Source organism: Arvicanthis niloticus, chromosome 6 (genome assembly GCF_011762505.2).
Source record: "Arvicanthis niloticus isolate mArvNil1 chromosome 6, mArvNil1.pat.X, whole genome shotgun sequence".
NCBI lineage: Eukaryota > Metazoa > Chordata > Mammalia > Rodentia > Muridae > Arvicanthis > Arvicanthis niloticus.
Window position 1 is genome coordinate 24,833,556 of NC_047663.1, and position 16,369 is coordinate 24,849,924.

The following is a 16,369-nucleotide window of genomic DNA, read 5'->3' on the forward strand; positions in this document are numbered from 1 at the left end:
CGTGACCCCAGGGCTTGTTTTTCAGTTGCCTTATCCCTCAGTGTCCACTTCACCCTGGAGAGCAACCGAGCCTGCACAGGCTCCCAAGGGCTTGAGAGGGAGATTCAACAGAGCCACACCTTGCTACCCTGTCTAGCCAGTGTTGTCTCTGGGAGTGGTGGCTGGTGGGTGGGCCACACAATATCCTAAGGCAGGTGCCATGTAATGTAGCAGCAATCTAGCCTCCAGAGGTGGCTTCTGTCCCCCACCCCACCAAGGTGATATGCCGCATCCGTTATTAACTTGGCCTGGTAATTCTGGAAACTCCTTCCTACTGTCCTAGCCTTCCCTGTAGAGTGTCCTGAGACCCGTACTGTCACACTAGGGATCAAGCAAACTCTGACTCAGATTCCAATTCCCTGGCCCTGGAGGCCTTTAGGAACTAGACTAGGACAGCCCTCTGCCCTCTTCTGTGCCCAGGGCTAGCAGCTCAGAGCACTGAAGGTCAGGGTGGCCTGAGTTCAAATCCCCACTTAATCCTTTGTAGCTGTGTGGCCTTGGACAAACCAATTTCCTTCTCTGAGCCTCATTGTTCGGGGAGAATTCATTCGCATGTGGCAGGCAGTGAAGAGGGTCAGGCACTGACCACTGGGGCTCTGGCCTGAGCAGGGTGCTTTGAAAGTGGCTTCTCTTTCGGCTTCCTTCCCGGGTCTGCGCTGGTTGTGCCCAGGTGCTGTGGGGTGCTGCCCACCTTTGCAGGGGTGAGGGACGGCAGAGCCCGTCCTGGCAGTGACTTTGTGTCCTCTGCCCCCCTTGATCCTCAATCCAGGCGGGCAGTGGGGGGAGGCAGCCCTCCTCACTGCTGTGGCTGCCGCCGTCTTGATGGCTTTTTAATAACTTTGCTCTGAGACAATCTGCGGAGAGCTCGTTTGTCTGCCTCTTAATTAAAATTACCGTTTTCCTAAAAGAGCAGCCATGTTCCTGCCCTCCCCCAACCTCGGCTCTTATCTGAGAAGGTGGGGAGGAGCTGGCACTCCAGCGCTGGCTGGTCCTCCCTGGACCCTCTCCGGTGATGAGGGCCAACCCTCGCCCTGACAGATCTCAGGGGGCTGAGGCAGAGGCTGAGCCTGTAGAAGGAAGCCTGCTCTAGCAGAGGGACCAATGGTTCTTGTTCACCAACCTGTGCTGGAATGCTCCCAGTGACGGGGAGGTCACTACCTCTTTGAGACTTACTTTCTGCATTCACAGAAAGGTGTGTGAGCCCTGTCTTGCTTCGCTCTGAGTGGGAGATGTGGATGTGTTTTAGAACGGACGACAGCATTGTCAAAATGCTATGGAGTGGAAGCCAGGGCAGCCGTGGTAGGTTCAGTCCCTACAGCTGGCCCTGTGTCTCCTCGGGGCTCTGAGGACATGGGAATGGAATGTGGGGACAGTTAACCACAGCATGGCTGGTACTGTGACACTGCTAGCTTCCGGTGGTTTAGGGCACGATTTGAGAGGTGTGAAGACTTACTGCCTCTGCTACAATAATGCCATGATTCTCTTCCTCCTCTGCTGGCCCCAGAGTACCACTGAAGATGCTGCCTTTGGTGGGGGACAAGGCAGATATGACAGGAAATCATGTGAGATGCCCATCAGGCAGATGGCCCCAGGCTGCAACCCTGCCTCTTCTCCCTAGCGCCCGGGGCTTTGAAGGAGAGAGGTTCAGCTCCCTGACCTCAGCCACTTCCTGCACTGTGCCCTTCTCCCAAAGCCTACCCTGGGTCTAGCCTCAGTCTCTCTCCTGTTGTCTGAGCTGTAGGAGACCTTTCTGCAAGGGGCATTCCCTGGTAGTCCTGGATCTTGAGACCTGACATCTGCATTCCTCTGCTGTGTGTCTTCACCGTGTCCTGGTGGAGATATAACCAGTTCCACAGGGCCTGGTTTTCTGCTCTATAGACTGGGTCTTCTGTGACTCCACTTCTGGGACTGTGTCTGGTGTCTATATGATCATGTAGTCAATCAACAAACAGTCAGCACAGGCTTGTTTTATACCAGGCAGTGTGGAGGTGCCAGGGTATATAAAACAGTTCCGCAGGACAAATACAGATTTCTTTTGTGACCTCTTCTCTTGGTCAGGATGCCTGAGTAGCAGGGACACCAGGATAGCAGTGACCACTCCTGGTACTGATCACTGGGGGGGGGGGAGGGCCCTTTTCCAGAACCTCCCCCTCCCCCACTGCCTCTGTCCCATCCCAGCAACCCGGGATGGCAGAGTGGTGACAGGTGCCGAGCTACAGAGATGACAGCACTGCTCATTCCCCCATAATTACTGTCTGATGAGACGCCAGAATTAGCCACCGCGTGAGCACGGGCATCAGATGCGGGCACACTGTGGGAAATGGCGGGGGGGGGTGGTTGTGGGGCGGGAGCTGAACCTCTCTCCATCAGCCCTGGGCAGCAGGGCAAGCGCAGCACCTAGAGAGGGAAACTGACCAGAAGGAAGAGGCAGTGCTGTGTGGTTAATGTGCCCAGAGGTCCAGTGGTTTGTGGTTTCCCAGTCCCCAAAGTGATGTGTCCTGGAAATGGCATCCTGTCAGGGCTGCTGGGGCCCCAGGCCACTGACCAGAGGCCTACAGGTAGATGCTAAGTACGAGCCGTATGCACCTTGGTTCTACCATGCTGGGCTGTGCAGAGCAGTTGAGAGCCAGGGCCAGGCCCTGAGGCAGATGGATGTGGAGATCCTCCTGGGAGGAATGTGCAGGGAGCATGTGGGGCACCTGAGGCCCAAGAGGAGGTTATGTGGGTGGCAGGGAGGTGACACATTGGTCACCAAGCTGGACTGCTTCTGTTCTGGGCAGCCTCGTGGGGCGAGTATTTTTGTGGCAGGGCAGAAGGAGGTCATCTGGTACATTCATTCCTTAGAGCCTGTCTGGATCACTGGAGTTCTGAAGGACACCAGCTAGGAAAGGGTAGTGAACACCAGGGGGATTGCTCTGTCAAGGCCAGTGCAGTTGGGAACTAGATGCTAGACCATAGAGGGAGGACCTGTCCTAACCAGGAAGGTATTGGCATGGCAGCTTCCCTCATCCCTGAAAGGAGAGGTGCCCTGTGAGAGTCTCGCCTCTCCTCTCAGCTCACTCAGTATGAAGGAGTCCACTTAATAATGGCTGTCCTTGGTATAGTGAGGTCTCCATTCTTGGAAGCATCCAAGTCCCAGCTCCTGGGGCTACTGACCAGGGAAGACTTGTAATTCTGTCACAATCTGGGGCTTGGGGGTGGGGTTGTTCTGATCCTACCAGGTTGAGAAGAGGAACCTTAGAGACTCTTTCAGGACTGGGAGACCCTTTCTAGCCTGGGATCTGGGCTCCTCGGCTGCTCCGCCAACTGCTGCCTCCCCACCCTTCCATCTCTTGTTCCACTGGGGAGACCAGGCCTCCAGAAGGAGGCCAGTGGGCAGGAGGTTTGAGAGCTGGACAGATGGGGGCTTGGGGCTCAGCAGTGGAGGGTGCTGGAAAAGGAGGGTGAGAATCTTGCTTCCGAGAGTAGGTGTCTTCACACATCCTTGCCCACCCTGGGCAAAGTCACCCTTCCCAGGCTTCAGTTCCCTGACCTGTACAATACAGAAAGCAGCCAGTCGGGTGCAGCGAGGGCTGAGTGAGTCATAGCTGCCAGTGCCTTTTGAAGTGTCATGCCTGAGGCTACACAGGGACAGGCCGTGGTCCAGGATGCCATCCCTGCTTTCCAGGCAGCCCACTGGCTGGTTTCAACTTCTCTTTCTTCCCTTCCTCCTTCCCTCCCTCCCTCTCTTTTATACTGAGGATGGAGCCGAGGGCTTTGCTCACACTAAGCACACTCTACCACAACCCTCTTTCTCGATTTGTTGTTTGAGACAGCGTTTGGATGTTACTCAGACTGGCCTTGAACTCTCTGCAGCCTAGGCAGCCCTTGACTTGTGATCCTCCTATGTCAGCCTTCTGAGTAGCTTGGAGGACAGGCCTTCGCCATTAGGCGAAGGCTGTTTTTCCTTTGGTAGTGCTGGGTGTGGAACCCAGTGTGCATCATGCTCCCACCCAGTTTCATCCTCTTCACTGAAGAAAACTGAGCAGGCACAAGCAGAGGGAGGCCTGCAGGTTTTAGCAGATGCCAGGGGCTTGCTTCTTTTTCCAGCCTGTACTGGCCTCTCCCAAGTTCTGCCCTGGTGGGAGGATTCTGCCTGGACAACAGGGAGAACTTCCCCTGGGAGCATGTGATCAGACTCACTTGCCTGAGCTTTCCTGAGTCTTTTGTAACCCTGGCTGCTGTGGCCCCATCCTCCAGACCTCTCAGGACCCTAGCCATGGGTGTAGGGGGCCACAGAGTAGTGGGGGGCTGGAATGGTCTACTCTGGAGAGGAGGGTTAGCTATGTTAGCTGTTCAGCTACTGATAAGCTGGGTGACCAAGTACCTTACCTGCACCTGAAGGGGAGGCCAAGCCTCTGTAGCAACAGAAGTAGGACCCCAGGAAGGTACCTCAGCTTTGGCTCATTGGTTACAAGTGGCCATCAGAATCAGTGATTGGGGCATAGCTCCAAACAGAGGGGACACTTGGAGAAGCCAGTGGGGAAGGTGCTGCATGATGGTTCTGCATTGGTGTTTTGTCTGTAAGGGTGTAGCAGACAATTACGGGCTGCTAGTTTACTGGGATTTGAACCTGGGTCCTCTAGAAGAACAGTCAGTGCTCTTAACCCCTGAGCCATCTCTCTAGCCCTGGTTTGGTTTGGTCTTTGAGACAGAGTGTCATCCAGCCCAGGCTGGCCTGTAACTCTGTATAGCCAAGGATCCAGATCCTCCTGTCTCCACCTCTCCTGAGGATTGTGACCACAAACAACTGCCACCAGCCACCAAGCTGGCATCCTGTCGCCTTACCCTCCAAGCTGGAGCTGCACTGCTCTGACCCAGAGGTTGGACAGTTTCTCTGGGGACTCAGGCCATGTGTGACCACAGCCTGGTTAGGGCCCGTGTGTCCCTTTGCATGGCAGCACCTGTGGAGTGTACAGCAAAGCTGTTGGGGCTGGGCTGAAGCTAGGTGTGTGTGTGGGGGGGGAAGGGGTAGTACCAGGTCACACCCGGAATGGTGACAGGTGCCTGTGCTCAGCATTGAAGGCCCAAGATGAACACTTGCTGTGGAGCAGACTGGGGTCTCTGTCTTGTAGATGCTGCCTCTGTCCACACCTGCTGCCAAGGTGCCGTGCCTTGGGTAGACCTGCTTGAGGAGAGGGGACTCTGGCAATCTCTAAGTTGGGAGGCTTGATTACTCCTTCCCTTCCTCCCTTCCTCCCTCCCTTCCTCCCTCCCTCCCTCCCTCCCTTCCCCCTCCCCCCTCCTCTTCTCTCTCCCTCTCCCTGGGCTGCTACTTTCCTCTCTGGCTGCCTCTCCAAGGAGATGACAGGACACCTTTCCTGGGCGCATGAGCGGCAGCGATGCCATGCAAGCAGGAGCTTGCTTGTTAGCTTGTTAACACTGTTCTGTGTGGGCCCACGCCAGGGGCTGTTCCAGCCTTTCCAGTCCCCACTTCAGACGGAGGGTGACTGCTCCTTTCCCTCGTGTCCACCTCCCCCTTTCCAGGGAAGCCAATTAGCTAAGTCTTCATTAGGAGTGAAAATGCAGAGAAAAACCCACAGCCCCAATCTGACAGCTAGTGAGAGGCAGCGAGGTCGGGGGGGGGGGGGGGGGGGGGGGGGGGGGAGGTGTAAAGCAAAGCCTCCACTCACCCCATGGCCCCAGGTCCCTGTGCAGGGCACAGCTGGAGCACCTGTCTGCAACAGAGCTGTTGTTGGTTTTGTTTTTCCCGAATAGAGGGCTGAGGTCTGCAGAGTCGCCTGACCCCCTCAAGGTCATATTTCAGTCATTGGCAGAGCTGACTTTGAGCAGAGCTTTCTTAGCGGCAGATTCAGTGATTTTTGGTAATGCCACAGCTTTGCCTGCTGTGTGTGGGAGGGAGGAACACGGACCAGAGGGAGGGCTGGCTGCGTGTTTGAGATTCTGATTTGTAGCTCATTTGGAAATGGGAATGAAGTCTGTCTGTGGTCAGGGAATCTTGAATTCCATATGTGAACCCCCCCCCCCCCGGGCTAGGCTGGGGAACTGGGGTCAGGATAGGCTGTGACCCCTACCTAGCTTGTGTCTTTGGGCCTGGGTTCCACTGTGTTGTGCGATTTAAAAGAATCTGTTAGCTCTCATGCCCCTAGGACCGGAGCCTGGGGAGGAGCTCCCCTGGGAGTTGCTTTCTGGGAAGTGTCCCGATAGAATGAAAATGTCCTTGTCCCCCGAGGCCCAGCACACTTGTGCTCTGACTCTTCTGCCTTGACCCCTGACCTCTGCCTCAGTTTCCCTTCAGTGAAAGACATTTGGCTAAAGTAAGAGCGCCAATGGCATTTTTTTGGACACTGAAGGGATCCTCAGAAGAACATCATTGTGGGGACATCATTATGGGGACTTGAGGAGGTAGGAGCTGAGTGGGGGTCTCACACACCAGGGATATTGAGTCCCATGTGTTAGGTGAACCAGTAGGCTTGTGTGTGAGCCAGGACCACAGAATAGATGTAGTGCCCCGTGGCAGGCTCAGTGTGGCTGGCTCTTCCCAGACCCTCAGTCCCTCCAGTAGTCAGTCCTGAGTATCCTCAACCACTAGGCCTGTCCTTCAGGACCACCCAGTGTGGGTAGCATGGCACCTCGTGGAAAAAAAGACTTCTTAGTTGAGGGTGGAGACGAGGGCCCCACCCCTGAGGAGACCCCTACCACTTGGGGTAGGTAAGGCCTAAGTGCAGAGGAAGGCTGTATCCTGCACCTGGGGGATGCCCGGCTGGAGGCTGGAGTCCCAAGTGAGGCTAGGGTTTATTTGGAATTGAGGTGGGCAAGCAACATGCTGTGCTCAGACTAAAGGCGGAGGGCTGTTCTCATTGTGGGTTCATGACAGAGGACCCAGACAGCTAGCTGAGGTGACCAAACCATCCTTTTTAGTGTCTCCTACCCAGGAAGTATACACTGTGGAAAGCAGCAGAAACTCTCACAGGGAGCTTGGGGAGGCCCAGGCCCCACCCCGCTGCTCCTTCTAGGCAGGTGAGATCTCCCTCCCCAGCCCTGAGGAGGTCCTTTAATTAGATTCCAACTCGTTTAACCAACTAAGTGGCCTTCGGTGGGTTTTAAATCTGCGCAAATTGGTTTGTGTTTTTCTGCCTGCGTAAGGTTGTGACTGGCAGGGCCCAGCGCCGTCCTCTCCCCTCCTGGCTTCTTCTTGTGTTTTCCACTTCTTGTTCCAACCAAGTCTGAGTGCCCAGCTTCCTAGGAATGGACACGAACACAGGGACACAGGGGACAGTCTCCTCCCTGTCCCTACCCCGAGAAGGGGAAGCCATGAGTGGCTCAGGCTTCCTCAGTCAGCCCTCATATTCCTGGCTGTCCCAGGAGGACAGTCTTGCCTGAAGCCCTCCGATGTGTAGACAACTGAAAGGGATAGGGGAAGAGTCCCGGCTGTGTCAGCATCTGGTAGACCCTTGCTTTGCCTACCTGGTTTCAGTGTCTGTAGAACCAAGGAAGCTGAGTCCACCATGGTGAAGCTAGACTCTGTGTGACCTCTGTCTGTAATGGACCAAAGCTGGCCTTCCCTGGGGATCCAGTAATGACAGTTTGCTGTGACTTTACTACCTCTGGAAGTCAGTTTTATTATCTAACCACCTCTACCATGTTTTCAGCTCTTTCCCCTTCCTCCCTCTTCCTTGCCCTCCCTGTAGCCCGGATGAGGTTCTGTGAGGTGGCCTGATGTCTAGAGCAGGGCTGGCTTGGCCAAGCATGGAGAGTTTCAGGGAGCAGGCTGGAAGCTGGCTGGGAACTCTTGTTTCAATCTTCTGTCAGGCTTGCTTTCTCCCCACCCCCATCTCCGAGGCTCTTGTTAGAGTGACAGGGAGACTCAACAGGGCGCTGGGCATTAGCAATTTAGGGGGATATTACACGGGAATGTTTACAGAAAGGCAATTGCCTGGAAAATGACTTTGGTGGCTGTGGTATGGGGCGGAAAAGCTGGTTCTAGAAAACAGACACAGATGGGCTTCTGCCTCAAGGACCCAGAGACAGACAGCAGGGTGAGGGGCAGGGTGCCCATTGGCCACCGTGCAAGCCTCCCCTGGGCAAGCAAGGGTGGGCCTGGCTCTCAGAACCTTGGCATTTAAGAAACAGATCTGGGCCTCTAGCCTTTGTCCTCTGACCTTTGTCCTCTGGCCTCTGCTGACCTTTGTCCTCCAGTCTCTGACCTTTGTCCTCTGGCCTCTAGCTTCAAGCTCATCATGCTGTCAGACTGAAGCAGGAGCCAGCCAGATGAAGTTGTCAGTCATATTGACTGTGGCAGTGCCTCAGGGCTGCTCCTGGGTGACTTGGGCACCTCTTGCTCTGGGTATAGAGGGGACACCAGGAGTTCTGCTGCCTGCACATGTGTGTGTGCTTATGAGGAGTGTACTGTGTGGTCTGAAACAGGCCCTCTTCCTTTATTGAAATCTCTGTCACCCTCCACCTTTGCCTTGACTGGTGGGGACAAGGGTTGCTGTCACACTGAACATCCAGTCCCCCCTTTCTGCTTTAGCTACTTTCAGGCCCCCACTTCTGTCCAGATCATGCATTGAGGACCTGTGTGTCAGCCCTCTCTTCTCTTCCACGCAAAAGGAGCTGGCTGTCTTGGAGGTTCTCAGAGTCCTTTCCTGTCATTTTCTGTCACTACATCACTGCAGCTCTGATCCCCCCTCCATTTTTCTCTCCTTTGTCCCCCCCTCCCACATTCTCTTCTGAAGATGATGTCATGTTCCAGTGCTGCCCAGCGACTGGCGGGGGACAGAGTAGATGGTGACATCCGGGGTAAAGATGAGAGTGAGGACTTTCCAAGATGGTGTCACTGAGATGCTGGGATCTTAATTCTTCTAATAAGCTACAGTTATTTCATGTGAGAGAATTCAGTGGTGGGTAAAAATAAATCAGGTCCATAAATAAACTGGGGGTGGGGTTTGGAAGCCTCTGAACAAGTAACAATGTTTCTATGAAGCACCTGCTCATTTATCACAGCTAGCCACTGGGGGGCGCCCACTGCTTCCCATCACCTCAGCAGGGCCACCTTCCCCTCCCCCAAGGCTCAGGCAGAGCCGAGGTGACAGAGGTCCCCTCTGCTTCTCCAGTCCTGATGCCTCATTTTCTTAGTCTCTGGCATCTGCCCTATGACCTCTACTTTCTCATTTAAGAATTTTAAAAGAGCCCGGTGTGGCAGGGCGTGCCTGTAGTCCAGTACTGAGTCTGATGCCAACCCGGGCTACACTGTGTGTATAAGGCTAGTCTTTGCTACATGTGAAAGAGGTGCCTCAAAAAATCCAAAAGGGGGATCCCCCAGGGCATTCCAGCTCTTCTTGCCCACCTGCCGAGTTCCCTGCCTCTTCTCTCCACTCCACCCCACCCCCCACCCCCGTGTTCCTCCCAGCCCAAAAGCAGCCAAATCCCTGAGCACCACTGATTTGGTCACTGGGCTTGGAACCTGCTGCCAGCCTACTAGAACCATCGATCACCCTGGCCTGTTCCCTTAAGCTGCACAGTTCAGAGAAGGTCAGGCAGCTTGAGGACTGCTGATAGCTGGAGCTGGCTGAGGGGACAGGGAACCAACATGCCCAGCCGGGTCACAGGCTCAGTTTCTCCCTGCCCCTTGGGGGCAGGTTTTGGAGGCTAACACCCTGTTTTACAGATTAGACCCCTGACTCATCAGGAAGGGCCTGCTTGGCTGAATGAATGAATAACTGGGAGCCCTAGGGGGAGGAACGGATTCAGTCCAAGTGAAGGTGACTTGGCCACCATCTAAATTCAGGTGCCCTGGCTCTAAAGGATCAAGGAGCTGGGACGTAGCTTAGTTGGTAGTGTGCCTGGCTAGTAGACATGAAGAAGCCCTGGGTTTGATCCTCAGCGCTGCTTAAATCAGACATGGAGACACATTCCTGTAATCTCAGCACTCAAGTGAAGAGGAGGATCAAGGCTATCCTTGGCTACATAGAGTGTGTGTGTATGTGTGTGTATGTATGTATATATGTGTGTGTGTGTATGTGTGTGTGTATATGTGTGTATGTATATATGTGTGTGTATGTGTCTGTGTGTAGGTGTGTATGTATGCATATATGTGTGTGTATGTGTCTGTGTGTATATGTATGTACATATGTGTGTGTATGTGTCTGTGTGTATATGTGTGTATGTATATATGTGTGTGTGTATATGTGTCTGTGTGTATATGTGTGTATGTATATATGTGTGTGTCTGTGTGTGTATGTGTCTGTGTGTATGTGTATATGTATGTATATATGTGTGTGTATGTGTCTGTGTATATGTGTGTGTATGTATGTACATATGTGTGTGTATGTGTATGTGTGTATATGTGTGTATGTATATATGTGTGTGTGTATATGTGTCTGTGTGTATATGTGTGTATGTATATATGTGTGTGTGTGTATATGTGTGTGTGTGTATATGTGTGTATGTATATATGTGTGTGTGTATATGTGTCTGTGTGTATATGTGTGTATGTATGTATATATGTGTGTGTGTATGTGTGTATGTGTCTGTGTGTAAATGTGTGTGTCAGAGAAATAGAAACAGAGAAAGCGAGTGAATGAATCTCCTTTGATTATTCCCTTTGCAGCCCACAGCTGGTCCTCCCAACTCCACCTGGCCCTGTAAAAAGACAAGAGATGTGAATGGCCCAGTCAGGAAGACAGGATCCTTGGGTTTACCTCACCCTCTTTCTGAGCAAAAACACTAGGGGTCTTAAACTGCTTCTGCAGCCTTTCAGATCCAAGCTCCTCCTCCTCTCGGCCCCTACCAGAGAGCACCCCCTGAATCTGAACCCCAATGTCCAGTACCTGGGCATCTGATAGGTACTCTCTGTCCTCCAGGAGGCAGTAAAGGTGCCTGTCCCAGTTCTTGACACCCTAGCCTGTTCATCGGTTCCTTTCCAACTGTCACTGGGAGAGATTTAAGCCACTACAGACCTAAAGTGTAGCCATACTGAACCTCTCATTCCCCATTCGGGCTCCTGCCACCACCTTCCTGGGAGAGCTGGATAGTTCCCAGGTCCCCATGGTCATTGTCTACCTTGGGATAGTACACTGTCTGCCCCACACCTGAAATGTTGATGTCCTCCCAGGAATAGGGAAGGAGGGCTGATGTGGGGTACAAGGGTGAAGGACGAGGTCTGTTGGGGGGGTGCCAGGAGGGAAGTTCATGTGTGTCCAGAGTCCTGTGAGACAGAGCAGGCCAGCAGGAGTCCAGGTGGTCTGGGCCCAGAGTTAGGTCTAGCAAGAAGGCCAGACAAAACACACATGGTATGGAAAGAGGGAGGGGCCCAGTGCCCTCAGCTGTGGAGATCTCTGCTCGCCTATCCTCAGTGGGGTGGGACCCTCGAGTGTCATGGAGGAGGAGGGAGGTTGGAGTCCACACCTACAGAGCACTCAGCCTGCTCCTCTGCACGTCGTGCTCAGCCTCAGTCCCTGGCAGCCCCGCCCTGCCACAAGCTGCCCTTGGGGCAAAGACTGTTGGGAAGATGGCCCTTGTGTTCCTAGCTTAGTTAACAGGCTTTATCCCCCATTCATTTCTTTTCTTATGAGGAAACTGTTTGCATTGTATCAATTCAACATTGCTTCAGTTAACACAACTTCACTTTGAACTTGAAGATATATGTACTCAAGAGGAAACTTATTACCACTCTGAGGAATAATGTCTATAAAACCAGCGATTTGCCCTCGTCCTTCAGATTTGTTCTGATCCGTATGAAAATAAAGGTGTGTAATCAATAAAATATAAAACACTCCTGTAAACCTCAGCCCTTGAGAAACTGAGGCAGGAGGATCAGAACCAGCCTGAACTACATATACCAAGACACAAATAGTTCAGTACATTATATATATATATATATATATATATATATATATATATATATATAATGTATATATTATATATATAATATATACATTATATTTTTTTATTAACTTATTTATTCACTTTAACATCCAGGTGGCAGCCCCCCAGTCCCACCCTCACACAACCCCTCCCCCATACTCCATCCCCTTCTCCTCTGAGAAGAACAAGAGCCCCCACATGTCACCCCACCCTGGCAGATCAAGTCACTGAAGGACTAGGCACATCCTCTCCTACTGAGGCCAGACAAGGTGGCCCAGTTAGGAGAACAGGATCCACAGGCAGGCAATGGATTCAGGGTCGGTCCCATTCCAGTTGTTTGAGGACTCACATGAAGAGCAAGCTACACACTTACCACCTAGACGCGGGGGCCTAGGTCTAACCCATACTTACTCTTTGATAAATTATGTACCACACATACACACATAGATATAAACAATGTCTTCAGAGTCATCGCTGTGTGTCTACAGACTCACAAAGGGAACTGTGGTAAAAGGGACAGAGGGTACCTGGCAGGTCACAGGTGGTGACCCGGGCCCTGAGTGTTGTAGGGAGACCAATGAGTAGAGAAGGAAGCCTCCATGGTGTGTTGCATGCTCAGTGATGACTCCATCCAGTGCACGCTATCATCTACCCAGGATGTATGGCAGTGCAAGCCCAGCAGATATTGGGGTGTTCACACCAGGGCTCTGCTACTTGTAGCTTTGGACTTGTCACTGGGTTTCTGAAGTTTGGCAGCCATGTCTGAAATGGGGACCACAGTAACACCTGCCAGACAGGAGTGTTGAGAGCTGTGGCGGCAATGACCCTTGCAGCTGATGACTGAAGTGCCTAGGGGAGCTGTTGGGTTTTGTGGTTTAGTGAGAAATGCTGGGTCCTCTGGAGTTATGAGCCCCAGATGCATGTGGCTGGGTCATAGCCTGGAAGCCAGTATTGTATGTGTCAGGGTGGCTCCTCTCTCCTCCCTTCTCCCTTCCCTCTCCCCTCTCTCCCTCGCTCCCTTTTTCCTTCTCTCCTTCTTTCCCTCTTTCCCTCTCTCCCTCTCTCCCTTTCTCCCCCTCTCCCTTCCCTTTCCCTTCTCTCTCTTCCCTCCCATTCGTCCTCCCTCCCTCCCTCTCTCCCTCTTCTTCTCCCTTCCCTCCCCCCTCTCTGTTGGTACGATGAGTATGGAGTGTCCATGTGTTGTTGGTGGTGGCTCTTCTTGAGTGTATTCCTGGTGGAATGGTTCTGTGTGTCTCTGTTCTTCTGTGTGTACGTATGCAGGTGTGTGCACACGCATGAATGAGCATATGTGTGTTGGTGCTGAGGTAGCTAGTCTTGAAATGTGGCTCCGTCTCTTTTTCTCCCCCTTGTGGTTGGGTGTTGGGGTGAGTGTGGCCTAGCATCAGGCCTGGTAAGCAGCTCTGTGGAAGGAAGGGGGCTCTCATGAACCTGGCCATGTCTCCTTCTGCACCCTCCCATCTGTCTTTCCAGGAGCTGTGCAGTGAGTGGGACAATACTGGTGTCAGTGGGACGATGCTGGTGTGGGTGCAAACCTGGCTGGTGGGCTTGATGCTCCTCCAGTCCTACCTAGACCATGCTTAGGGGTTGCCATTCTGTGAGTGGGGGAGCTTAGGTGGCATGTATGGAGAGTCCTGTTTCTCAATAGGATGACCTCTGGGGGACTGGGCAAGCAGCTCTACCCAGGAGGGCCTGCCTGCCTGCCTGCCTGCCTTAGGGATGAGCCTGGGGAAAGCTGGGAGCTGGAGGAGGCGCCTGAGGGGGCTTGGGAGGGGATTAAGGATTTGTATGGAGACCTCAGCCCCCGGCCTCCCCCACCACCACTTCTGTTCTGTCTTTGTCCCCTGTGCAGTCACTTGTGGGTCTTGTGTTGTGAGATCTTGTGGGAGGGAAGCGGGAGGAGAGGGGAAAGGGCGGGAGGAGTCGACCTGTTTTGTCTGCCTGCTTTCTCCTGTAAGTTTCTCCCTGTCCATCTTTCACTGTCTTCTCTGTGCCCAGCCTCTGCTGTCTGTCCATCTGTTTGTCTCTGGGGAGGGAGGGAAAAGGAGTCTCTCTGCTCCAGACTCGGGGCCTCCCCATTCATCCCTGGGAAGAAGCCCTGTGACTGACCTTTGCCCTCACCCCGCCCTGCCCATGATTCCCTGGCCCCTCTTCTAGATAGCTCCCCCCCCCCCCAGCTGGAGGATACAGTCCTGAATGAATACGGTCTGGGGAAGGTGCTCATGGCTCCAGCCTCTCCTTAGAGAATGTTCTGGAGCACAGTGAAGCTCTTTCCCGTGTCTTTAGGAAGAGGTGACCTGGACATCTTCAATACTCCTTACCTCTCCTGTCCTGACAGCATCCCCTGCCTGCTCCAAAGCAAACTAAAGACCAAACTGCACGTAGGACCTGCTCGCCACCCCCAACTTGAAATTCTAAGTTCTCCTCATATACCCTCCTGCCCCCCTTTCATCTCCCAAAGGCCTTTCTACCCCATCAGTCCCCCGTCCTGCCCCACAGGCACCCTTGTGGGAGATGGGCAGCTTTTTTGGCATGGCGCCTTGGTGACCCCAGACCCTTTCCCCTCTCGCAGATCCGGAGCGGAGCAGCCCCCCCATGCTGTCTGCCGACGATGCCGAGTACCCTCGGGAGTACCGGACCCTGGGGGGTGGGGGCGGAGGGGGCAGCGGGGGCCGGCGCTTCTCCAACGTGGGGCTGGTGCATACCTCCGAGCGCCGGCACACGGTGATCGCTGCCCAGAGCCTGGAGGCCCTCAGCGGGCTCCAGAAGGCCGATGCTGACCGAAAGCGAGATGCGTTCATGGACCACCTGAAGAGCAAGTATCCCCAGCATGCTCTGGCTCTGCGAGGTCAGCAGGACAGGATGCGAGAACAGGTGAGTGTGATCAGGGGCGGGGTCTATAGGGATCGGGATCTGGGGAAGAACTGGGCTTCTGGAGTTGGGGAGTTTGTCTCCAGGGCCCTCTGGTCTTTCTGGAACCTGGAGGGGAAAAGAGTGAGGCTCAGTCTCTAGGTCTCTGCCGGCTGCTTGTCACCTTGGAGGGCGGGTTTGGGCAGAATGTGGGCGTGCCTCAGAGGCCAAAGGAATGATTGGGAAGAAGGCATGGGCGTGGGAAGGGAAGCTTCAGGCACCAAGGACCCAGTGGGAGAGCTGAAATGCTTGGTTGTGGCACCTCTCTCAGACGTGGGAGGTTTGGAAGGCTGCATCTAACCTGTCCTCAGCCCTAGCCTGAATAGAGCCCTGAGTTGGAGCCACTACCTCCTTCAGTAACACAGACTGGCTGTGTTACTGTGTGACAGATCTGCAAGCTTCTGTGTTCCTTGGCTTTCCTGCCTTCAGTAAGGCTTAGGGAGGGGAGGGGCTGGTGCCTCTGCCATTGACCCAGGACCTACATGGTTGCTTCCCTCCTCAGCCTCCCCCAGCCTGGATTCCTGAATGCCCCTTTCCACTCGAGCACCGGTTTTCTCCCAGGACTAATATTCTATGTTTAGCCCTGTGTTGGCAAGGGAGCCATGGTGGCTGGTGAATCCCAGCTCCGGAAATTCCGGCCTTTCCCCCTCTGGGAGAAGGTGGACAGAGTCTACACTTTAGCATCCCTTCAGTCATGCTGAGTGTTGGGTCGCAGCTCCTTCTCCAGGTGCCACACTCAGTGTGGCTAGGGATCGGGGAGGGACATTTCTCCGTCATTCAGAGATCAAGGACACACTGCCGTGTTTCAGGGACCCTGCTTGCCCCCAGACATCCTCTCTAGGTCTGTCTGGCTTTTGCATTTTCCTGGCTTCAAAGTCCCCCTGGGAACAGGGTTCTGGTTGGTGAGGATCAGAAGGAGTTCTAGAATCAGGTAGACCCCTGGCCTCCTTGGCTGGGGTGGGGATTAAACATTGTATGAGTGTCCTGGTCAGCTGGGAGGAGGTTTAGGATCAGAGATATCAGTTGCACAGGCCTAATAGGAAGGCTTCCTGGAAGAGGTGGTCCCTAGGGAAGGCTGCTTGGAGGAAGTGGTCCCTATATGAAGACTAGCAGGGGTAAAAGGGTTTGAACAGAGGAAGAAAATGCTGTGTCAGCAGGTACTGGGGAAGCAGCGTGGGCTTGAGTGGACTTGGGGCATGGCACAAAAGTCCCTCTGGCTGGAAGTGAGACTGGGGATAGAGGAAAATGTTTGCAGTGGAACATGAGGAGGAGCCAGACTGGTAAGGTGGGGTGGGCCAGTAGATACCACGAGGGTTGTATTTATTATAAACAGTAAATTGAAGCTGGGAGTAGGGTGGCTTGAGGCAGGGGAAGGAGGAGAGGAAAGAAAGGGGGTTTGGACATAGTGGAAGGGGAGACTGAGCAAGGGTTGTTGGCTGTCTGGATCTGTGAGGGGGGCGCAGCATATGGGGAGGACAGGCTAAAGGCTGGGATGAAGCTAAGCTGGTACAGAGTGATGGCCTGATATCCCAGA

At 53.7% G+C, this 16,369-nt stretch overlaps 1 protein-coding gene across 16 annotated transcripts in view; it reads left to right on the forward strand.

The window, feature by feature from the left end:
• Positions 1 to 16,369, forward strand: part of Srcin1 (SRC kinase signaling inhibitor 1) — a 65,673-nt gene that overhangs the window by 9,865 nt on the left and 39,439 nt on the right. For all 16 annotated transcript variants that reach the window (XM_076935866.1, XM_076935865.1, XM_076935857.1 and 13 more), the window contains one exon: positions 14,498 to 14,799. In XM_076935866.1, the coding sequence (XP_076791981.1) occupies positions 14,498 to 14,799 (302 nt within the window). The remainder of the gene's footprint in view (positions 1 to 14,497; positions 14,800 to 16,369) is intronic.